Here is a 25373-nt window from a genome sequence, read left to right as displayed (position 1 = left end):
TACCTAAAACTGAAAACAAATGCATTGCTGATAAAGAAGATGACAGTTACCGTCTGTTTACACTTCCCACACTTTACACATAAAACGGCTTCCTGAGGACAATAATCTTCCAAGCCTTGGTTGAGACCTTACAAGAACAATATTTGTAGCTTGGAACTCAAGGATAACGTGCAAAATGAAATATAATATATTCTTGCAAGCAATACTACAAAGTGTTTCACATTTTAAGTAGCCACTTAATGGTGATTTGTCTCCTTCAACCTTTTGTTTTTGATTAACATCATACATGAACAGTCAAAATTTGCTTATTTGCATCCAAAGCTTTAAAAGTTCGATAACAAGCTCTGTAAATATCACGTCCAGCCTCTCAGGAGAAAACTAGTATTCCACCGGGTGACTGTAAGATATCCAGTAAAAGCAAAGGGAAAAAAAACCAGACTGATATAAGAGCCGCATGAGGGAAAGCTGGGATGTTGACTTATTTCTCATGAACAAGAGGGCTATATACAGGGTACCACATATTACGAGCTACATAATCTTCTGTCTCTTCCTGCAAAGAAATAATTACTATTATTATTATTGGGTAATTCATTTTATCTTCACCGTTGACAAGCAGCAAGACGTGGAATATGAGAGCATAGTTGGCCATACCTTTGACATCTGCTTCAGCTGTTTGACATCCATATCATCATGTCCTTCAGCTAGCTCTTCAGCAACAGCAGTGCACACAACAGATGCTCCAACTTTGGTAGTGATATGCCTGATACTGCATGATACACAAGCAACAATGGCAATGTCTCAAAATAAGCGCTAGATGTCTGTATCTTGGAAGTATGCTGCAAGAAACATTATTTTATATTCACTCAACAACATGCTTAATTCTTGAAAAGAATCATGGAACTATATATATTTCCGGATGAAGTTTTCCTTCAAGGCATTATCCTATCAATCAGATGTCACCCCTCCTGCCTTAATCTTTGGTAAATAACAGTACCATTTATTTCTCAGAGGACCCAAGATGCTTGCATTGCAGAAGAGTCAGCAATTTAATATTCATTTTATTCATGTTTATTATTTCCTGGGACAAAGGGACTACAAAATTTCCTATTAAACTGAACAATATTAATGTTATTAAACTGAATTAGATTCTTGCCAAAATTTAACTTTATTTCAAAAAAGATACTATTTAACGATGAGATAACATAAATATTACCACTGCAGATCAGAAAGTTCCTAATATTTTTTAAGTTATTAAACAGATTGGCTTAATTTTTACTCGTCAATGTTGATAAATTGTATGTAAATGTGGCATAGGTAATATGATATTAAATTCAAACTTATCAAAATTGAATCTAGCTAAGAGAAAATCAAGAAAAACCTTTTCTGAAAGATCGAAGATTAAAATTAAACACCAAATCAAACAGGATCAGTTGCGAGTCTAGTGACATAAAAGCTCCTTGTAAAATTCTAATGAAATATCACCTGGAGATAGAAGGAAAGAGAATCCCCTTTCTGATATCTTCATCTGTAATATAAGAGGCAAGGCTGCATAAAAAGAGAAAAGGTGTTTAGAGAACTAAACAAAATTGGTATCTGGATATGCATTCTCCTTCAGTGACAACTAGAACACAACACATCATGAGAAGAAAGAGAACAAATTCAGCTGGCATCGTTTCCTGTAAAGGGCAATATGACAGGGATAAACAAAGTTGGAATAGTAAATTTCGTCTACCCTCAGTTATTCAAGTAAAGCCTGATCTAACTGAGAGGATTAAATAAAGCAACCTAGCACAAATACAAATTTTGACAGTAGACTAATACAACAGACCACAGTCTTGCATTTGCTCATAAACATATTGATTAGAAATTTAGAAGACATCTGATATCTCATGAATCCAAAACAATGTAACATATTGATTAGAATACATCTGATATCTCGTGGATCCAAAAACAATGTCAATCATAGCTGGGCTGAAGATAGCACTTCAGAGAAGTAGAAAATGAAAAAAGGGTCGTTAAACACCAATAAGTTCAGAGCACGAGGAGGCTTAATTTCCTCTTTATGAAGATATTCCCTCCTGCACAGTCAACTTTGTTGTGCCTCGAGAAACCAAACCAACCGCCGAGAGAGATAAACAACCACAACCAAACAATAGCACAAACAATCAAACACCAATTTTAACGTGGTTCGGCGAATGCCTACGTCCACGAGGCAAGGGAAGGGGGTTTTCACTATTAAAAATCAAGAGGATACAACTAGGGTTACAAATCTCACACCAAAAACCACAACAAATCACTCTTAATCCCTCCAAATGCTCTTTTAGAATAGAAGCCCAAAGAAAACCATTTCTATTCAGCTCAAAACCTTGCTTGCTCAAACCCTAAAAACACCCTTTGGGTATTTATACAACTCCAAAACAAAACGGGTCTGAAAACAGAACCCAGCCCAAAACCCGCATCGCGGTCGACCGTAGCGCCATGTGCGATCGACCGTGATAAGTCGACGAGGCTCACCAAAGTCTCTGGAAAAACCACGGTCGACCGCCAAACATCCAGAGCCAAATCCAATTTCTGGGCCAGCGTGGTCGACCGCCAAACATCCAAAGACATTCCCAGATTTCGTGCACGATCGCGGTCGACCACCGCGCCACCCGCGATCGACCGCACAGCACCCAAAAGCTCTCCTTCGACTCTTCGCCAATACGCTCGCCAAAACAACAATCTCCATCTCGAATCTATAATTCTTCACCTCGGCGAACGTTTTCCTAAAAACTAAGCCGACACCGACCACACCAAATGCCTCATTTGTTGCGTCCAGTACGTCATAGCAACGGACTCATGACAACGGACTCCATCCACAACAAGTCGAGACCCAAACGGGAGTGCGAACACTCACCCCAACCAACAATGTCTACTCACCAAATCGGCTGCATCAAAACTGACTGTCTACGTATCCTCTTGCCCGAGGAATCAAGCCTTCACGTAGTTCACCTAATGGCCTCCAAAGACCCTCAATCCAAAAGAAGAGTTCTCAACTCTCCACCAATACCAACATCCAATGTACGGCTGATAGCATCACCAACGGCCCAAATCCGACATGATCCAAACACCTCCACCTGAGGTGAACCAATGACCGTATCCAAGCTATATCCACCAACTGTACTCGGATCTACCAACACATCATCCGCATCCGAATCCAAATGACTCACATGCTGTGCCACCTCAGTTGGAATCCCAACCAATGCAGAATGACCTGGAGTATGTGGGGAAATCTCCACCCAATGTGGAGTAGCATCACCCTCCATCCGCTATAATATCCCACAGATCTGATCAATACTCTCTACCTGCTGAGAGTCCAACGTGACATACCTGCTCAGACCAAACTCGGAAGCCCTCAACTGATAGCCAAAAGGGCTTCTGAATCGCAAATGCGCAATCGGATCCAATCTCACATCTACGATGTGACCAAGTACTGGGAAGCCCAATATCCGACGCCAACCAAAATCTGAAGCAGCTCCATCAGATCTAACAACTCTACACGCAACAGTCGACAACCTCATAAGATGGCCCAAACATGTCGAAGCCTGAATACCAAATCCACTGCTCGACAAGCAACGCTGATCCTCCTCCAGAAAAGAACGGCCCACTAAATCCGCCATCTCATCACGTCGCCCCACTGTCTCCTCTCCTACAAAGTGTCTCCAACTGCCGTGAGCTTGGCACAAATGCAAGAAAGGATCCCTACTAGAACTACTACGATAGATAACCTTTCTGCTCATACACCTCCTCCAACTGTTACGGACTACTAGGGCTTCATACCAACGGGACTTGGTTGTAACCTATAAATGCCTAGTACAATCCCTAACATAGGAAACAAAATACCGATTACCTCCCAATAATGCATCCATGGAAGGCCTCCGAATGCCTGACTGAACACCTCTAATAAGACCACTCGATCGATGGATAGAAGTGTCAAACCCCACCTCGGTCTTCTTGCTCATCCCAATGTGCTCAAAGGACATCAATCTACAGGTCATAGCACTCTTCATCAACCTATGCACGGCATAACCAATAATATACCCCAACACCAAATAATGTCACAGTCTAGCCAAAGAAGTCGTCAGCGCTCTATCAATTACCGTGCTCCCAAGCAGATAATACAAGTTACTCCTCCTAACGCCATTCATTATAATCATAGACCCTAATGTGACCTTCAAGCGAGAATCCACCAAGATCACTCTATAGTCTGCTACCTCCAATACCCCAAGTGAAATGATGTTCTTCCTCAGTTGAGGAACGAACCTCACATCAACCAACTCCCGAATCATCTCATCACTCGTCTGAATCTAAACGGTACCAATACCACTAATAGGGCATCTGTGATCATTACCCATAAGAACAGCATCCCCTCTTTCCAACTCATGAAAGCTGAAGAACCAACCCCTCCTAAGACATATGTGGTAAGTAGAACCTGAATCCAATATCCACTCGGTGGAGTCAGCAACACCAACTGACGAAAGAGCTGGGCACGAATAGCCCGAAGAATCTGAATCTGAAATATCGCCACTAGCTTTGGCAACATTCACCTCTGAAGCTTGAATATCTTTCCCCTTATTTTTTCCGGCTTGTAATTTTGGGCATTCGGCTTTCCAATATTCATCCTCTCTACAAAAGACATTGATTCCTACCCACTGTAGGATGCCCCCCTCTAGACTGCGACCTCCTACCACGATTTGGACTTCTAGCTCTTGCAACCAATGCCATCGCTACCTACTCAATGAAAGTCTCATTGTCCTTACGAAGTTGATAATTCACAAGAGCCGCGGTGACCTCACTATATGAAAAAGATGTCTTTCCATTAATAAGAGTGAGGACAAATGTCTCATATTCCTCATCGGGCAAGGAACTCAACAATTACAACGCATTGTCCTCATCTTCAACAATGATATCTACATTCGTCAAATCTGTAAGTAGCTTCGTGCAGTGGTTCATGTGATCACTAATGGATATTCCCTTCTTCAATTGGAAGCGATAAAACCTTCTCTTCAAATGCAACTGATTTTCAACGCTCTTCGTCAAATACTTACCCTCTAGGATCTCCCAAATCTTCTTTGCAGAAGTCTCATTCATCACATCATACTTTAGATTTTGAGTCAAACAAGACCTATTCACACCACACGTCGTTTTATTCATTTTCTTCCAAACCTTCTCATCAATGTCGTCCGGTTTCCCGTCCAACTCTAACGTATCTTTCAAATTTTACGCATTTAGCGCATCCAAGACTTCGCATCGCCAAAGTCCAAAATTATTTGTGTCATCGAACTTCTCCATATCTATCTTCATAGAATGGATACTCAAACTTTGGACGGTCTTCATACTAGAATAAACCCTCCCCACCTATGTTACCCAGGTACTTCATTATTGAAGCCGTACCCGTATCGGACACGTACCCGACACTTTCCCGTACCCAAACTTCATGGACACTTCTTGAATATATGCATGCATTTATTACAACATGTAATCAATTAGACGATATATGTGTTAATTTAAAACACTTGTCAAAGATTTTCTAGACGTAGAGCTTACACTTCACATCCGTCTTTTGAAACTAATGGGATACGAGTCGGGTTCGTTTCAGTCCATACCTAAGTTCAAAACTATATAGTTAATGGATCGTTTAGATGTCTACTAAAAAATGAATAGTTTACAATTCACGATAATCAATATGATAAAATAAACTCAAAAATATGATCGCAATTTTAATTCTAATGACACATGAAGCAAAAAAAAATTATCTCATGTACATTATTAAATTAATATATATATGTAGTCGTGTCCCCGTACCCAATATTTTACAGTTTTGCCGTGTCCTCTACCCGTACCCGCACCCGTACCAGTACCCGTGCCCGTTTCCATGCAACTTAGCTCCCCACTTTTATCTTTCTCGGCCATATATCTCAAAGCACCTAATAACAATTGCGGAATAAACAAGAAATAGATCCAACTTGAACAAAGATGGAATTTTTACCACAAAGATTCCACCTTTATCACCAACTGAAGCTCTGATCTACTCTTCCAAAAAAACCAAGAGTTGTCTGGAGCTCTGATACCACTTGTGCCTCGAGAAACCAAACCAACCACCGAGAGAGATAAACAACCACAACCAAACAATAGCACAAACAATCAAACACCAATTTTAACGTGGTTCGACGAATGCATACGTCCACGGGGCAAGGGAAGGGGGTTTTCACTATTAGAAATCAAGAGGATACAACTAGGGTTACAAATCTCACACCAAAACCCACAACAAATCACTCTTAATCCCTCCAAATGCTCCTAGAATAGAAGCCCAAAAAAAACCCTCTCTTCAGCTCAAAACCTTGCTTGCTCAAACCCTAAAAAAACCATTTGGGTATTTATACAACTCCAAAATGAAACGGTTCTGGAAACAAAATTCAGCCCAAAACCCGCATCGCAGTCGACCGCAGCGCCATGTGCGGTCAACCGCGATAAGTCGACGAGGCTCACCAAAGTCTCTGGAAAAACCGCGGTCGATCGCCGCGCCACGCGCGGTCGACCGCCAAACATCCAGAGCCAAATCCAATTTCTGGGCCAGCCGCGGTCGACCGCCAAACATCTAAAGGCATTCCCAGATCTCGTGCACGATCGCGGTCGACCACCGCGCCACCCGCGGTCGACCGCACAGCACCCAAAAGCTCTCCTTCGACTCTTCGCCAATACGCTCTCCAAAACAACAATCTCCACCTCGAATCTACAAACTTGCTTTACCTCTAATTAGTAATTATTCTTGTCACCAGTGGAGATGTTGGTATTTTTATAGGAGCAAGGCACAGGGGCTAGTTGTCAATTATTCAAGGCTGATTGACAATTCTTCCTCTTGAAGTACAGAACCCACTACACATACCTCCTCAAGATTATACCGAGTAATCTAACAAAGAATGACTGAACAAAACTTGTCTCTGTTTACAAAACTTCATCATTTGAGGGTTATATTCAGAGAAGTTGTGCTTATGAGATGCCTAATGGTATTCAGATTGCTAATTTTGGAGCTTTCTCATGGGGGTTCATTCAAACCTCATTTTTTGTCTATTTCATTAAAGTTAAGCTTGCTTAACATCCATGTTCTCGATGAAGAGGGTTAAAACATCTCATGGATTCCAACTGCGAACAAGCTGGGCGTCTATGCTTTCTGTAAACTTTTGAGAAAGATCACATCTCTAAATTTGAAAATAAGGTTTTTTTCTACAATCCCATCTCATTCACTTTGTAGTTTGTCCAGTATGAATTCCAAGCTTAGGAAAGTAGAACCATGGAATTTAAGAAATGCAAGCAACGAAAATTTATGGTCACCATAGGCAGGTAGACAACCAAGGAAGAAACAGAAACAAGATCAAAATTGCTTCCATACCTCTTCATAAATCATCGGTTCCCTTTTTCAGGGTCCTAGTATGTAAAACTAATTGATGAAATTGCTAAAGAAACTTGTTATAACTTTCACTCATAAATGCGTGGATAAAGGGGCAAACCTTCAAATTCAAGAGAGATGACGAAACAGGAAAAATAGTTTGAGGGGGAAAAACAAGAAAAGAAGCATAGCATTTAGATGAACTAATAGCATCACGGGCACAGTTAAGTCAGTATGTGTCTATTTCTCAAGTGACCTTACCATTCTGCTGCTGCTTGAAGCATCCCATCTGAAATAAGACGAGCACCTGACAGAAGAGCCCCTAACCCAATCCTGGATTTCAGAATAAAACTTGAGCATTGATACTACACTGTAAGTCATGATGGTTTAATGATTTTAAATATAGGCACATACCCAGGAAATAAATACATGTTATTAGCTTGGTTAACATAGCCTACTTTTCCATTTCCTGCAAGCAGATTTGCAAACATCAAGAATTTGGACAAGTCCAAAGCAACGAAAGATATCAAGATAAAAGATAGTGCAAACCTAAAGTAACATTTTCAAATGGGCTCCCACTAGCAAAAATCGCATTTTCTCCTGCATATTTGAATGCGTCTGCAGCCGTGCATTCAGCTGTTTCATTGGAAGTCAACAACAGAAATGACAAGCTTCTTTTCTTTTTTTTCGTCATAAAGAGGTAAGAAAATTGTTAGGATTAAGAAAGGAAACCTTTGGTTGTAGGATTTGACATTGCAAATATTGCAGGCCTGGGGGAATCAGACTTTTGCATAGCCTTGAGCACCTGCAAGAAAATTATACATCAACTTCTATAATCACTAGTAATCAGTAACTCCATATATGTACTACTTATAACAAAGGATTGCTATGTCAAAACTTTAGATTGCCTTTTTGGCCATCTCAATCAAAAGTTTTGAAATACCAATCCCTCTTTCATATGTCTAATATAACAATAATGATAGGTAATGCATAATAAATAGAAGTATAGAGAATATATAAAAATATAGATATACATGAAATGAAAACACAGACATATATAAATATATACACATATCAACGTGAACTTTAATTTGTTCTAAAGGACATTTAATATTACTTTTAAGCCTAGAAACCTGTGCACCTTTAATATGTTTAATAGCTAAACATTTGTGTGGCTTTCAACAAACTGTTGGGCTTCAAGTTAGTTTGTAGTAACCTTTGGACTATATATAGAAAGACTTCCACTTCCCACTTCACTATCTATTTAGTTTTAACCCACCAGCTTCATCTCTATTTTCCAAGAGACATAATTCAACAACATCCACCAGTTCATATCTAGGTATACGAGAAGCCAAATGAGTTTAAAAATAGCTTCAACCACAATTAACTAACCACCCTTTCATTTTCCCTTCACATAACCTCTCATTCATCTCTATATATATAAATTCACCCAATCATTCTCTTCAACCAATCACATTATCTACCAAGTCAAATTTCCTACAATTGTACAACAAAGCTCAACTAGAAACTCTATTCAGATCAAGAGGGGAGCAGAGGTTGTTCATCTTCTTTCAAAGATCAATTTACCCAAACACTTTTGCACGCATAGTGTAATCCTCTATGTATTTTGAGGTAATTTTATATTTAACTTTAATATTCTTTAATGAGAAATCTCAATTCTCACAAGTTGTTTTAGAACATATAACAAGTAATAGAGAGCGATGAGGTTTTGAATAGTTACAGACCTCACCAACATTCATACTGCAGTTTTCTTCCATTGTTTGGTTACAGAGTACAAATATACATTTTCTTCAAACAAGTGACAATAACAAAGTTAACAACTTTGTCTCCTATTTTAGTACGGCAATTAGAGTAACTGTAATAATGACTTAAATATTTTTTTAAAAGGTTGAAGGAGGGAACATAATTCGAATCCTGGATTAGATCCCCTGATGATTAACACGTCAAATTATTTGCTTCAAAGAATCATATCAATTTATCTCTAAAGGATGAAATTGATAGCTAAAATCATAGTTGGGATCATGGTACGCTATAGCGAACCACGGCCCGGGTTCAATCGTCCCAGATTCGCATGGAACATGACTCGATTTCAGCGACCGATTCAAACCAGTTAAAATTTTGAAAAAATAACTCTTTTAAAAGAATAAACAACAAAAACTTGAGAAATTAAGCAAATAAATTGTGCATATCTTAATTGCAACACGATTCTTAAGGTTCTTTTAACATTATTGATAACAACCAGCATTTAAGAACCGAACATAAAGCGTATCATATTCCCTGATGTACCACTTAAGCCTACTCCCTCGTACCCAACTACTAACGAGTGGCATACCACATTCCCGTACCCGTCCCATGAACCGGAACAAGCCGGGTTCCATGCAACTATGGATAAAATACACTATATTACGGGAGCAAAGATTTTGATTCTCTCTTCTTGGACAAGGATTCAATGATGTTGCTTTCAAATAATTTACCATACTATTGTCTAACAAAAAGGAAGAAAAAAGTTGCAGTCCCACATTAGTTTCGTTTGGTTTTCTCGATCATAAGTAGTACATGTGCTGATGTACAACTATAAGTAGTAAAAAGAATTATATAGTCGGAGCTTATATTTTCCATTTATAATATTCCTTCTTATTTTGCTCATAATCTGGTTGCCATTTGGGTGGAGTTTTAATAATTATAGTGTAACTCCAAATTTCAGTTAGATCATCAAATATTATAATATTTAATAACTACTCAAATCAATAACGTTGAGAAAACATCCACCTGCAACGCACATGCACTTTACTAGTGTGTCAAAAATTCATAAAGATAAAAGGAAAACACAAGAAAGATTATAACTTGTAATCAACACACACATGTGAGACAGGTCAAAAATTCTAGGTATAAACATAATATCTAGCACTCTGCTGGTAGTTATACACCAGTTAACCAGATTATACTTAAGGGGAGGAAAGAAGACTGTCCTAGCATGAGCTTACTTGGAGATTTATGATAAAGCCACTTGCATTTTTTTAATAATTAAAATGACATGAATGACAAAGCAATTATCCCAAGTTTTGGGGATCAGCTACATAAATCATATTCTTCCATCCAACTTTGTTGAAGTACTACCCCAAATCTTTTTATGTTTGAAGAACTGAAAAGATTAGAAAAGTTCTTGCAAACGAATAGGTAAAATGATTTTAATCGGCACATATTACAGGGTTGTAAAAAGGCTAATAGATCTTGTCCTGAACCAAAAATAAACTGGCATTCTCACATTCAGTTAAAACTACAAAAGAAAATTAACTGCAACATACAGTTTTCCATATTCAAGTTACCTGCTTGTCGAAGACACCACCAACACCAGATAATCCTAAAATCACGTGGGGCTTCACTTTTTCAACCTGGTGCATGTTGGTAAATGTTCAACAAGGTATCCAACATTTAATTTCAATAAGGTATCTAACATTTAATACCATAAAGGTGATTGCACGTATAGTAATAGTTCAAAGAACTTGAAGGTTAAAGATTAAAGAAAATTATTTAACCTCAGATAGGCTTCAGATAACAGATATTGGTCTTTTGATGACCAAAAAGTGTTCTGGACAGAATTAACACAGAAGTTCAAGTAAGTATTTACCACTTCAAGGAGTGAAGCACCCTCCTGAAGTCCCTCAACCTCTCCTTTACCAAAGCCTCTAGCAAAAGGAGCAGCTGCTGGATCAAGGTTCCTTCTGTCTTTTGTGATAAGACCCTACAGATTAAAACAATATGTTAAAACTAGAACTTCATATTGAAATAATCACATGTTTGCACTTAAAAGTTATGTTAGAATACAAAAATATAACTCTCAACTCTCACCACAACTTCTAAGTTTCGGTGTAATTGCTATGGGCACTTAATTTAAGATAGTATTAGAGCAACCACGGTGCAAATCCCACCGGCCAAGAATTTAAAGAGGATTTTCTATATATAAAAAATTGACACCGCTGCACGGGTCCAGGTTTTGGCCCATAAAAAGGGTGCTCCACCTGCTGGGGTATTATTAGAATATAAAACTATAACCCCCAGCTCTCACCACAACTTCAGAGTTTGTGTAATAGTTAGAGAGACTTTAAGAAGTTCTACAAGAGAATCATTAAGAACAGGCAATGGCTAAAAGATTTTGCTGAACTAAGAAGAGGGCATGAGCGAAAGATTTTATGAACAAAGAACAAGGTCGAGGGTAAACAGACAGAGTTAGCCTGTAAACAGTGCTAGCAGGTTTAACATAGCACAACTGTATAACATAATAATAAACTACTGCTACTGTGAACATCCATTATACAAGCACCGGCTGAGAAATGACCCTTTAAAAAAGGACTGTTTAAGGAATATCAGGAAGGATATGTGACTGCAGATCTGGAATGCAAAGCATTTCTACAATCTATGTTCTGCAGTATAACATGAACTAAGGATAGATTTTCTTTGAAAACTTGGTTATTTATTGAAGATAAATAGATTACAGAATTTGTAGATTCCATATACAGTTCTTCGTCAGGAGCTCCTAAAGAAACTGCACTCTGAGATGATATTATTTGATTGCAGTATAAATAATTTGTTGGCCTGATACTTGTCACTTGGACTTTTGGTAAAATGGTTATCAGCATGGTATTATAGCACCAGCAGTAAAAGGTTCTGATCTAAACATTAACATAAATATGAAGACAAATTTTCCCTCCTCAAGTGGGCTATCTACAACATAAAAACAGCATCTACTAACTGCCATACAAACATGGGGTATGTTGGCCGGTATTGCATGCAATATAGGATAATTGTTGGTCCACCATTCATCAGCTTAATGTTACATCCTGCCTCATTTTTGCCACGTGGACAGGACAATAAGGTAATTCTACAATTTTATACATAAATCTAGACTGTTCTAGAAGAGTCTAGAATATTCTAGAACCTTTCCGAACATTTCAGAATGTGTAGAGTCTTTAGAACACAGTAGAATGTTCTAGAGTAGTGTGGAGACACTAGAATGTAGTAGAATGTCATAGTAGTGTAGAATAGTCTAGAGAAGTATGGACCTATGAGGGATGTACAAAGTTCTAGAGAATTCCTATGAAGGGTTGAGGCCTATAAATAAAGGGAGAACCATCACTTACCAAAACATCCCTCCAGAGTTGCAATCTTTTGTGAGTGCAATACAAGAGCTCTCTTTCCTTTGTTTAGCTAGTGTGCTTTTGTGTGAGTGTTAGTAAGGCTGAACTTAGTGAGTTAGTGAAAGACTTGCTATGTGTTGCAGGTGAGCTTAGAAAAGACTAAGCCCGTGACATTAAGCTTTTGGAAAGGCTTATCAGCTAATGGTATAAAAAAGAGGCTCTATTCTACGTGAAATAAGAAAGCTTGCTACCAGAAGATATGCTAGTGTATGGGTTTGAAGTTATGAGGTGGTAGCCCATTTAGCCCATTCCTATATTTTAAAAAACTTTAAATCTCATACAAAACTTTGGCATTTTCTACATAAAATTTCTCAAAAAGAAATTTAAATCTCTTGGACATGTATTTGCATGTGCAGAAATGTCACTGTGTGTGTGCAATAAGGATCTGATTTTGACAAAAGGGTATCTGCATCCGCAGATCAAAATGAAATAAATAACAAATGTATTCAACGAAACACCTAAATTTAGAACCATACATCTTTGTCAAGTAGCCAGAACTGGTTATGAGTTTCATTATCTTCACTTGACCCAGTCATTCTCAAAGCTGCATGTTTAGCCATGTTAAGCACCCCTATCCCTGCACTGAACATTAGAAATACATCAAAATCGCAAGTAAAAAATGCAATCTATGATCATAACTTCATAAGTTCTTAATGCAATCTATGATCATAACTTCATAAGTTCTTACATGCAGAAAATGTTTTGACTTCATTTAATGCAGTTCTATTCTCTTTACTGAAATTTATACAACGAGTATATCAAATATCAAATTACCTCCCAGCTCCTACTACTACAATTTTCTGCTTGACAAAGTCCTTCAAAGGACGACCTTGGGCTCTCACTGCTCCAAGCAACCCGGCAAGAGCAACACCAGCTGTTCCCTGTCAAGTATGATTGAACTTAACTCAAACTACACCCCTCTCTGAAAGGACACACAAAGTGCTAACCTGTATGTCATCATTGAACATGCAAAACCTTCTCCGATATCGCTGAAGAGTTTCAAATGCCCATTTCATTTGGAAGTCTTCGAACTGACAGGTTGTCAAAATTGTTGGTGAAAGAAACTAATATGCATAATATTTGTTTTCTCGACTTGGATAAAAATGATACCTGTATGACTGCCTTGGGCCAACGTGTATGTGCAGCTTCCATGAATTCATCGACAATAGATAAATACTCATTTCCTTCCAGCCTTGGCTGCCGTAATCCTAAATCTAATAGATCAGAATATGTGGGGGGGGAAGCATGTTTTTTTTTCGTTTTCTTTTTTACCCCTTTCTAAAAGACATGGTTAGTAACCACGAAGGTATGCAAATGGATCAGATGGTTTCTATATAATGTTTTATTTCACCATGTGTTGTGTATGCTTCTATTTTGAGTAACAGGCAATATTTGTATTAATTTTAGATAGTGATAAGTTTTTCTCTTGGTATCATTGTCTTCAAGTGTCATTGTAAAGGACTATTATATTCAAGTTCAGTCATCCATCAATAGCACTTGTGGTATAAGAACAAGTGATCAAAGAAATGTCAGAAAAATGTTATGAAACAGAGTCTTCAAAACAAATAATGAGCAGGTCAAAATAAAAAGCTGATGTATTAGCAGAAGTAGCAAAAGTGGAAAATGCTTAACTGACAAATTCAATGGAAGTACAACTGTGTAAAGAAAATATAGTACAGTTCATTCTCTAAAACAACAATCCTAATGGAATAAGTGGCCTCCTTAAATAACATGAGCAAGACTGCCAACAACTCAGAGGCCCTTTGCTTGAGCAAATGCTGCTAAAGGTTGATTCCAAGCTTAAAGTATTCAATAAATGATTGCATAACATAGACAAGTCCATGGCTACGAGCTATTTTGCCTACAAACCCATTTGAGAACGATACCTATAAATCTTACAGTTAGCATGTATACAACCAGTGTATGTATCCTAAGGATTAATGCCTGAAGCCAAATGATTCAGCGTATATAGATCCCTATAGTATTACAGTATTGAAAGATGAGGCAGAAGGAGTATGGAGATATTTCAAGTAAAATCATATGCCTTTCTACACACAGTTTCTCCACAAGTAAATTCTTTCATGAAGTAACCACATCGAAATGGATATAGCATAATTTATACAAATTACTGAAGTCTTACAAAGATTATCTTCTAGAAGCTTTTGGTTGTTGGTACCAACATCAAGCATAACAGGGAGTATCTGCATAAAATAACATAAGTTTGATGATGAAAGCATGCTACACAGTGAGATAAAATTTGCATGTGGTTTTATTATTGTTCAAAAATACAAGTCATAAATAAATGATGCATAACCCATTGGCTGCTAAAACAAACATAGATAAAAGGGAAGAAGTGCAATATGTTGCATAAGCATTTTCACCATTCATATGAAAAGTCAAAATATGCTGGCATATATGTTATGAAAGTCTTGTAAAAACATCCATGTGCCAGGACTACTCGCGCATGCATGTCTCATGCACGCACAATAAGCACATACTCTCCCTCCCACCCCTAGCCCCCAAAAGTAAAGTGGCAGATGGAGATACAGTGAAGTGCAACATACTCTTTGTGAATTGATGCCAGCAGCAGCAACATACATATCAAGTTTTCCTATGGGTATTCCAATACCCTGAACTCCAAGGTCCCCAAGGCCCAATATGCGGCTCCCATCTGTCACCACTATCATGTCGACCTGATTACCATGAATAGGTTCACATATAAAACACCAAATCATACATGTGTGATGCTACCCTAATATTCTTGCAATTAATTGAATGGAAGAATGAAAATGAAACAAAGAAGGAGAATTAACAATACATGTCTCAGTTAACAACAATCCTTTTACAATATAAAAAATGTTGACAGAAGAAGAAATGGTCCATCTAGAATCAAATCTACCAAATTAAGGAGATATATTCATAGATCCTCAATGCAGAATTAAAGACTGATCCAATGTCCACTGATATCATACAATAACATTATAAACACTTAATAATGTATAAAATAAACACACAATGAGGTAACAAAGCTAGAACAAAATGGTAACTCTAGAGGTACTCCAAAAATCCATGTATACTGAACTGTTTGGGAATAGCTGGGAACAATATACAATAAACATTGTACCCAACAAAAGAGAAGCCACATGATACTTTATTTCTTAGATTTATATATCGAAGCTGAGGACAAGGTTTAGTGGTAAGTTATGGTCATTCTGTACATCAGATCATCTTGTCGAATTGAGATGCATCAGCAATATAAAGTTTAAAGCTCGCGCCACGTGCATCATCAAGTTTAACAATAACTCATGAATAACAGCCGTAAAAGGTTTCTCAAGGACCAATGAACACAACCCTGCAGCATGAAAGATTCTTTAACTGCAAAAAAATACTTGAAAGGGGAAAACAGAAATCATTCCTTCAAAAGTGTTGAAACGATCTAACAGTCTCATATACTCAAATTTTCTATTAGAAGGACTTTCAAATAGTTATATTTCTCATCAGCATTTCAAAATTTCAGATGCTGGACAGGGTTCAGTTAAATCTCAGGCTAAATCTTTTTGATATGCATAACTGATTTTGACATTTTCTCTAGGAGAGAAAAGACCATAAAAACAGAATGAGCATGTACTGTATCAATATCTTTGCATACCTCTGCAAATTGTGCTAACTATTGTCTCGTAGGTCATTCATGAATTAATATTGAAAAAAATGATATCTTTGATAGTGCAAAAACAGATTTCAGATTAATTAAAATATGAGGACGCAGCTGATAACTCAGAAAACCAAAAGAATTCACTTTGATACAAGATTAAATTTGAGGTGAAAATGCCAAGCTTGATCAATGGATGGACCAAATTGCATAAATGATATTATTTTGAGAAATCAGATTACGTGCATATAATATTGCCTCTTTCTTTGTACCCTATTTCCTACTCTGCTGGAATTTAGAACATTCCTTCATTAACATAACAGCATGAGCAACTAGCTGATTACATCTACCTGCCCACTCTCTTTCATGAAAAGCAGCTCACATGCAAGTTTGTAACAATTGTGTTAAGCAGCAATTCAGCTCCAACCTCAGAAAAAAAATAGACATCAGGACAGCCAGCATAAGAACTAAGTATTTCTTACTGATGCTTCTCGAGACCTCTTAATGGCAAAAAGATTTGAGTCATTATGAATGTGATTCTGGTGATGGTGGTGTAATGATGACGAAATTCTAAGGCAGTCAGAAACCCCCCATATTTCCTCACTAATAATTCCAATTTATATGCGTTTCAACTTTCAAGGGATTGCAAAATACCGACTGGTCCTGATATGACAGACTTTTGTTGGGAAATAGCCACGGTTGAGCAATAAAGTACAATTGCACTTTCATTTTCAGAGTCTTGACTCTTGACACTGATGTCAACCTTTTTCATTCTCAACTTAAAAACTTAACCTTCACCTATACAATACATAGTGCAGTCAGTAGTCAAGTGCTGTAGGAATTTCAGAGACCAACATGAAATAACTACATGACCCTGGCGTGGTACAGAGGATGCAAGAGAAGCTAGACAGAAGGAAATCCTGAAGCCTGCCCAAACTAGTTAAGATCCTGAAATAGACTTTTCCATGTCTAGTCCTTCTGCACCACCTAGAGTGATTGACCATTGTTTATAATATCTTCCAGTGACCTTTTGGTGGTTCCGTAGTTCATGCCAACATGGTGTTTTGCATTTTCTGTCTGATGCAATGCTTACAAATAAACTAGAAGTGTAAAAATTAAATGGTTATAAGAATTTCCTTTCATCTAAATTGCATACTTCCAAATTTGGGAATAAACCATCCATTGAAAATAGCTAAGTATCTACTTAAGAATTCAACTTGGTAGTAAGATAACAGATCCACTTCAAAACTGAAACAGGTCAACTGTTGTGCTCTTTAATAACCCACCTACTGAAACATGTCAAATGTTGTGTTCTTTAATATCCCATCTTTATTTATCCGTTCATTAGTCCAGTGATGCAAGCCTAGATTTCTAGAATCTGAGTTGACAATTTTTTACGCATATTTGTGAATTCAAATGAATGTGCAGCAATTAGAAATCGAAGAAAATATATACTGTAATTCGACCACCTGCTAAATAAAAAATTCTAACCAGTAAGATGAGCACTCCTGACTAGATAGGGCCAACAAATAGAACACTTGACCATATAGTTATTTCTGGTAGAAGGGGTTCAAAAGGCACCTTTTGTGATGGCCAATTGTAGATCATAGACATCATCTCCCCTTTATCTTTTCCACTGAAATACATTCCACGGGGACGTCTAAATAAGCCTCCATAATTTTCACACACCAAGCCTACAGTTGGAGTGTATATTATAGGTGCAAAATCTTTGATATTATCAATAAGTACCTGCAAAAACCAACATATCATTATTCTGTCAGTGACATTGTATAAGCATTATTTGTACTAAATTTTACTAAGGCGTGTGGCTACATGAAAACAAGCTTACCCTGTAATACAAAGTCTCATTTCTGTCATGTAGTCTGTTTAGGATCCTCCATTTCGCTAAGGATACAACACTGTCAGGTTCGCCTCGAGTGTTATTCTCCAGTGAGTGATATGAATTCACTAACAATTAGAAAGGATTAGTTTACAATTTCTGCATTATAAATGGTAAACTAAGAAAGCTGCTTCAATTAAAAACATAATTAAAAACCTGCTTCAATTTTAACTGAATTAAGTTGGCAGTTTAACTTCCCTAAATTATTCAAGCCCCTAAACATGAAGCATAATCAGTTGCATATTTTAATAGCAACCACCAAGAGAGTTTAATCATTTCACTATATTAAACCAAGTTGATCACTTGAACTTTATTGATATGTTCTAACTTTCCAATTACGATGGAGGTTCCATCAGGACATGCAATGTGAAGTAAAATTATCCCATCTTGGCAAATTCTACATAAGAAATCTCAAAAGGATCATCAAAGAGAGAATGTCTTAATAGTTTAAGATGCAGATAAGTCATCCACCAAGTGCATATGTGAGATGACATCCTAATCTAGAGTACTGATTCTATGTGCAGTTATCTGTAACCATGAGTTTGTGATACTTTGCATGTTCATTTGCAATTTTCAAGGTGATGAGAAAATTGGATAAATGCACCATGCACTTGGATACGCCTTGGTGTGCTTTAGTGAGCCTTCCTGCTTTTTTACTACCATCAGTACTTCCTTTTATTGCTCCTCTTTCCCTTATTTGCCTGTCTTCGTTTCCTCATCTTCCTCTTTCTCCTTTTCCTTTATCTCCCTTTTCTTCTTCCTCTTACACTTGCTCTGTTCTTATATTTCAAGATTTTAAATATCGGTTATCGGGGAGCTATTAGACGGTCAAAATCCATATCGTATAGCGAATATCAGGGATATGTAGTATTCATCGGAGTGACATTACGGGATGGTGATATACATAATGTAATATTCTAAAATGTAACCTAACCATATTTAATGAAATATAAACATACCAAAATATTAATAATTATGTTTAGGATCACTAAGCAATGAGTTGGGTTTAAAGTGCATTGAATAGGTGCCCGTTGCCCAAAATAAAAACTCAAACCAAAGGGCAAAAATTCCGATTTTTGGGCCGACAATATCAGCTGATAACTCACTTTATCGCTGCAATATCCGCGATAAATATCCAAAAACGATAACTGATTTAGAATCGAATTTATCATAGCGAAAGGCCCCCAAAACCGATAAATCGCCCATAATATTGGTTTATCGGCCGATATTTAAAACATTGCTATTTTTGCTGATATGAAATCTAGAACGGCTATTTTGAATACAGCAATAATTACTATATAATCTAGAATTTGTCGTATAATGTTTAAATTTCTTTAGGGTTTTCTCGATACTAGTCCCCAAATCTTTCATATTTTGAAATTACTCTCCGAAATCTTCATCAGTCCCCCAAATCTTTAAGTATTTTGAAATTAGTCCCCCAAATATTTTATGTATTTTGAAATTTGTTCCCTAAATCTTTGCACAAGCTGCTAAATAGAAGGACTAATTTCAAGACATTTAAGATATTTGGGGGTCTGATTTCAAAATATAAAAATTTGGGGACTAATTTCAAAACACTTGGAAGATTTGGGGACTAACTTCAAAAAATCAAGATTTGGGGCACTAATTTCAAAATATGAACGGCTCGGGGTACTATATTGGTTTTTCTACTTCTCTTTATTCTTCTATTGCTCCTATATTAGCCTGTTCCTTGTCTTTTCTTCTATTCTCTACATTTCTCCTCTTTTCCTCCTCTTCATCATAAGCAATTCTTCTTCTCCTTTTTTTCTTTTTTTTTCCTTTTCTTCATCTGCTTCTCTGAGATGTTGTTACTTCATAGTATGGACTATTTATCGTTCTTTCTCCTATTCTTTTCTGTGATCCCTACTTCTGCCTACTGCTTCTTCCTTTTTTTGTCTTTTCCTGATCTCCATGCTTGCTCTCTAGAGCAATGCTGAGAAGACACTATTACAGAGACGCAGCTTCTCAGACACTGTTCAATTAGTCAAATTTCAAACCTCAAAAATAGTTAATTTTGTAACTTCAATATTTATAATTCATCAATAATGAATAAGTTAATGAAGTGATATGATTCATTTAAAATTTAAATTGACATTGTGTTCAAAATCCTTAAAAATATATAGTTGTGCCTCACTTTGATGAGGCACGTTCCTCATCATGCACTTTGCACCTCATAGCGGGTGTTAGGACCTTTGCCTCTCACTTTGAATTGGCTATGCAGACGCCAACAATAAGGATTAACATTGGGTTAATGACCAGCCGTATGCATTTGACAAATCTTTCTGAAAGTTTTTACTATGTAGTCAAATGAAATACTTTTACATGACACTAATGAAAAGGAGGATTTCACTACCATACTGTACTGTACAATGACATGAACAACTAGAACAATAGACATTCTCATGGTAATGAAAGGATAATTTATCTACTATAAAGTACAGAATAATGGCATGAATAATTACGGCTCTGCTGAAACTATGTGAAAGGAAACACGTTGAAAATGTTAAAACTCACTAAAACGCTCATATTGTTGCTCGAATGATATAATTCTTGGGGGTAGTAGGCCTCGCAGTCCTAGCCGATCCCTTTCTGTCAGGGGGAAACCCGTATCCTACCACAAGAGAAGAGATCAAAATATTAAATTCAAAGCAAAAAACAGCTGTTCTAAGACCCTATGTCACACACGTGGGAATAACATCAAACACCATAAATAATTACCTCCCCTCTTGGAAAAAATTTACCGATTTCCCCGGGAAAGTAAATAGTAAAATTAAACTCCATCACAGTTGCTAGCTTTGAAAATCTCAAGGCATGAAAGTAAAATTGAACACCACAAATAATTACAAGACTGTAGCAGAACATGATCCAAACTTATTAGATCTTAATCACAAACAAAAAACATATCCCTAAGCCCTCACATTACCAAAATTAACAGATCTATGAGAGAATCAAGCGAAAAAACCACTGCCTCCACCAAAACCCTAGAGGAACCCTAAAATTCACCCCCAAAATGTGGAGGAAAACAACAAAATGAAAGACCAAGCAAATACCTTGTTAAACCAAGGATCATGAAGAATATCAGTTCCTCGCTTGTGGACGATGCAAGGTCCAGGCATCGCAGCGGAGTATCGCCGCAGCTGACGAAGGTTGCAGGCCGCACGTGCGAGCTTCCACATTCCTCTCCTTCTAGAACCCCTCGGCACGTGCGAAGTTCCGCGGTGACGGAGGCCTTCGCTTTCGTCGTTTTATAGACGGGGTGATCTTCCGACAGTGGGGGAATGACTTGGAGAGTTGAGAGGTGGTCTGCTGACTCGCAAATAAGTTTAATACTGGTAATGGTTTTGGCAAGCGCAGCTTAAAGTGATCCGCGGGTTACTGAAACAAAGAAATGAGTGTTTTTGGATTGAAACTTGGAGGCGATTCGTCGGTCACAAGAAGAGGGCGAGTTGCAACGGGACGCGTGGATGGTTGAGATTGACGGAATTCTGTTTTGAGTTTAGATTTGGGTTTTTTTTTTGGTTCATTTCCTAAAAATATAGGAAATTTAATCCCATCCAAAACAAATCCTTTTGATTTGCATCTCCACATTTTTAATTTTTTATTTGGTTCAGCTAATAATAGGGAGAGTGACGCCACAAGGATCCCAAATAGGGGACCCGATGTGTCCCCCCTAAATGCATGATGTTAATTTACATCATGCATTCAGGGGCGATACCTCACCTGTCATGCATTCAGAGGGGGACACCTCATATGCCCCCCACCCCACCCCACCCCACCGCCCCCGGGCCCTCTATTTGGGGTCCTTGTAGCAGCACTCTAGGAAAGCATATCTTAAAATTTATATAGGCTCATATTCGTTCAGTTCCCAAAGAGATAGTAGAGAGTATTGAGATTGCATTAATGTGTAAGCTTTCTACCTAAAACCTCTCTAAAAATTAGGATTTGACAAATTTTAAAAATTAGTATTTTTATATTTTATAAAAATATCTTTTTTAACAAGCATAATATATAGAATCTTATTGTGCCAAAAGCACCATCTTTATTCTTAGAATTGTTTTCCAACTCCAAATCCTAAATTTTTTAATCAACCACACTGGCCATACCAAAATTAATGGGTCATGAAGATTTGTTTCAATGAACGCCTTTGTAAATTTAGGTACGGTAGTACTGTGATGTGGGTGTACTTCGACTTGATATTTACATAGACTAGCATTATTGCACCCAAATACATGTGCACTGGATCTGATACTTGACCATATCTGAATTTTATATAAATGAAAAATTTGAAATAAAATCTGATCGAGTTCTATAAGATATTCTTATAATATTCTCCATCATTTGAGAGGAGTTATTTTAATTATCTTATTTAAAATTTGCTATGACATATATTTCAATTTGAAATGCTGGCACGATTTTCATGAAAGGAAATAGGGTACATTGTAATTTGGTGGATTATTTTAAACCGTATATTAAGGACACTTTAGACGGTGTCAGTACAAAGAGTATTTTTCATATTTTATCTTCAACCTATTATATCTAATTTAATTATCTTTAACCCAAATATATAGATATATTTTGACTCTCAACAATATTTAGGTTAGAACAAATTGAAATTCTATTCATTGTATTTACATTCATTTGTATATAATAATCTATTTTAGAAAATAACACTATTATTTTATATTTATATCCCTTACACAGGAAATTTGTTATAGATATTTAATGAGTGAGCTCTAATTATATACTCATGGCATAGTTTAAAATGTTCTAGAAAAAAATATATTTTATTATATATATATATATATATATATATATAATATTTTTTATATATATATATATATATATATATTATATATATATATATATATATTATATATGGAAAGTGATTCCTAAGGGTGACGCTTTAAGAAATCATCTAAGGACACGCGTCTTAAAATCAATGAGTGCAGCTACATTTGTGGATCACCCATTACAGTTAAACTTGATCTACATGTTCTAAATACCCCAACACACCAAGTTTAGGATGAACCCGTGTTGTCTTTGACCATTCATCCATCGCTATCAATTTTTAACGGTTCGAATGAAGTAGAACTTTTCACATTGGCTCGAGGAAGCATCAAACGACGATGGGTTCACCCCAAACTTTGCCTGTATTGGGGTTTAGAATTATAGTAGATCAAAGTTTAACGGGAGTGGCATCATTCACAATGTAGCTCAATCAGTGATATTAGGTCTGCTGTCCTTCGATGATTATCTAAGCGGTCACCTTTAGCGAAACCTTTTCTCTAATATAATAATATATTATATATATATATTATAATATATATATATATATATATACTATATATATATGAGAAGTGTTGCCTACAGGTGACGGTCTATAGGTAGTCATCATAAATACGTGGCCTAAAATCACATGATTGAGCTACATTGTGGATGATTCGCTCCGTTGAACTTGATTTACATATTCTAAAACCTCAACACACAAAGTTTGGGGTGATTCCGTCATCGTTTGACCATTCATCCACTCGTATCAATTTTAATGGTTTCGAATGAATTGAACTTTTCACATGGCTCAACGGAGGGACAAACGATGACGGAATCACCCCAAACTTGGTGTGTTGGGGTTTTAGAAAATATAGATCAAGTTCAACGGAGCGGATCATTCACAATGTAGCTCAATCATGTGATTTTAGGCTACGTCCTTAGATGATTACCTAAGGCGTCACCTTAGGAACGCTTCTCTCTTATACTAAGGGAAAAGTGTTCCTAAGGTGATACCTTAGATAACCATCTAAGGACGCGGTCTAAAATCACATGATTGAGCTAAATATATATATATATATATATGGGAAAAGTGATTCTAAGGTGACACCTTAAATTCCCACCTAAGGACGCGGCCTAAAATCACACCATTCCCTAATTGTTTTTTCTGATCCGCTCCGTTGAACTTGATCTACACGTTCTTAAATCTAAACACACCAATTTTGGGGTGAGTCTGTCGTGTTTTGACCCTTCATCCACATGCCGTAATTTTAACGGTTTTGAATAAATAGAACTTTTTGCACGGCTCAACGAATGGTCAAAACACGACGGGTTCACCCCAAAATTGGTGTGTTTGGGTTTAATAACATGTAGATCAAGTTCAACGGAGCGGATCAAAAAAATAAAATAAGGAATGATGTGATATTAGACCGCGTTCTTAGGTGGGAATCTAAGGTGTCACCTTAGAATCACTTTTCCCTATGGGAGGGTAATCAAAAAATTATAATCAAAAATTTTATATGGGAGGGTAATCAAAAAATTGCCTATGTGTCCCTCGCATCTATACTACTATTAAAACCCCATATGAGGGCAATAAAAAAAATTCAAGGAATGGATGACTTTTCCCCTTTTTTGTTGTATTTGGGAGGGTATATTAGTAATTTCACACAAAATATTTCCCTCCTTTATTTTCTCTTCCATTGCTCTAGATGATTGTAAATTATCCTATGGGGTTAATTTCACGAAAACCCCTCAACTTTAGTGGTTGTTGAACATTACCTCCTTGAACTTTGTTTAATTCACTTAACCCCCTGAACTATGAAGTGTTTTACAAAACTCCCCTGAACTTTACCTAATCTCACATAGCTCTCTTACCTGTAATTAAAAAAACTAAAATTTTCTTTAGAAAAAAGCTTTAATTTTTGGGGGGAGGGAGTATATTGCATGTAAACGACAAGTGACGAAGTTTGATATTGTTTCCCCTAAAAGATATTTTTGTTATTTACAAATTACATGAAGCGGGGTTATGTGAAATAAGATAAAGTTTACGGGGTTTTTGTGAGACACCACATAGTTTGGAGGGGTTATGTGAGATAAACTACGTTTAAGGTGGCTATGTGCAACAATCCCCAAAGTTCAAGGGGGTCTTGTGAAATTAACCCTTATCCCATGCTGTGAAAATATTCTAGATTTTTTAAAATATTTAATTCCATGAATAAGAATGAAGCTCATTAACTAAATATTCGATATATTTAGGTTAAAAGATATAGAGGGCGTTTGAGAAGACTTGTTTTTTGAAGCTTACAAGTTATGCTAGTTTTTAGCGACTCTTGGCCTTTATGAAAAAAATATTACAAGAATTGTTTACTAGTATAATAACTTGTTTGATCAAATCTA

General features: G+C 36.9%; 1 protein-coding gene across 1 annotated transcript; it reads right to left on the bottom strand.

The window, feature by feature from the left end:
• LOC109836847 (NAD-dependent malic enzyme 59 kDa isoform, mitochondrial) lies at positions 158-21563 on the bottom strand. Its single transcript, XM_020404878.1, has 19 exons — positions 21263-21563; positions 20727-20823; positions 18141-18259; positions 17873-18040; positions 15207-15335; positions 14783-14843; positions 13753-13856; positions 13590-13673; positions 13417-13523; positions 13119-13224; positions 11076-11189; positions 10774-10839; positions 8159-8231; positions 7976-8062; positions 7841-7895; positions 7688-7759; positions 1483-1545; positions 652-766; positions 158-550 (listed from the first exon to the last, which is right to left on the bottom strand). The coding sequence occupies exons 1-19, from the start codon at positions 21386-21388 to the stop codon at positions 479-481; spliced, it is 1818 nt and encodes a 605-aa protein (XP_020260467.1). The 5' UTR covers positions 21389-21563; the 3' UTR covers positions 158-478.

The sequence above is a fragment of the Asparagus officinalis genome, chromosome 4 (genome assembly GCF_001876935.1).
Source record: "Asparagus officinalis chromosome 4, Aspof.V1, whole genome shotgun sequence".
NCBI lineage: Eukaryota > Viridiplantae > Streptophyta > Magnoliopsida > Asparagales > Asparagaceae > Asparagus > Asparagus officinalis.
This window is presented reverse-complemented; position numbering and strand designations above follow the sequence as displayed.

Coding starts and splice junctions, on each gene's coding strand:
- LOC109836847 (XM_020404878.1), bottom strand. CDS start 21,388: ATGTGGAAGCTCGCACGTGCGGCCTGCAACCTTCGTCAGCTGCGGCGA. Junction 15,336..17,872: donor ACAATTGGCCATCACAAAAG/GTGCCTTTTGAA, acceptor CATGGTAATCAG/GTCGACATGATAGTGGTGAC. Junction 13,225..13,416: donor GTAGTAGTAGGAGCTGGGAG/GTAATTTGATAT, acceptor TCTAATGTTCAG/TGCAGGGATAGGGGTGCTTA.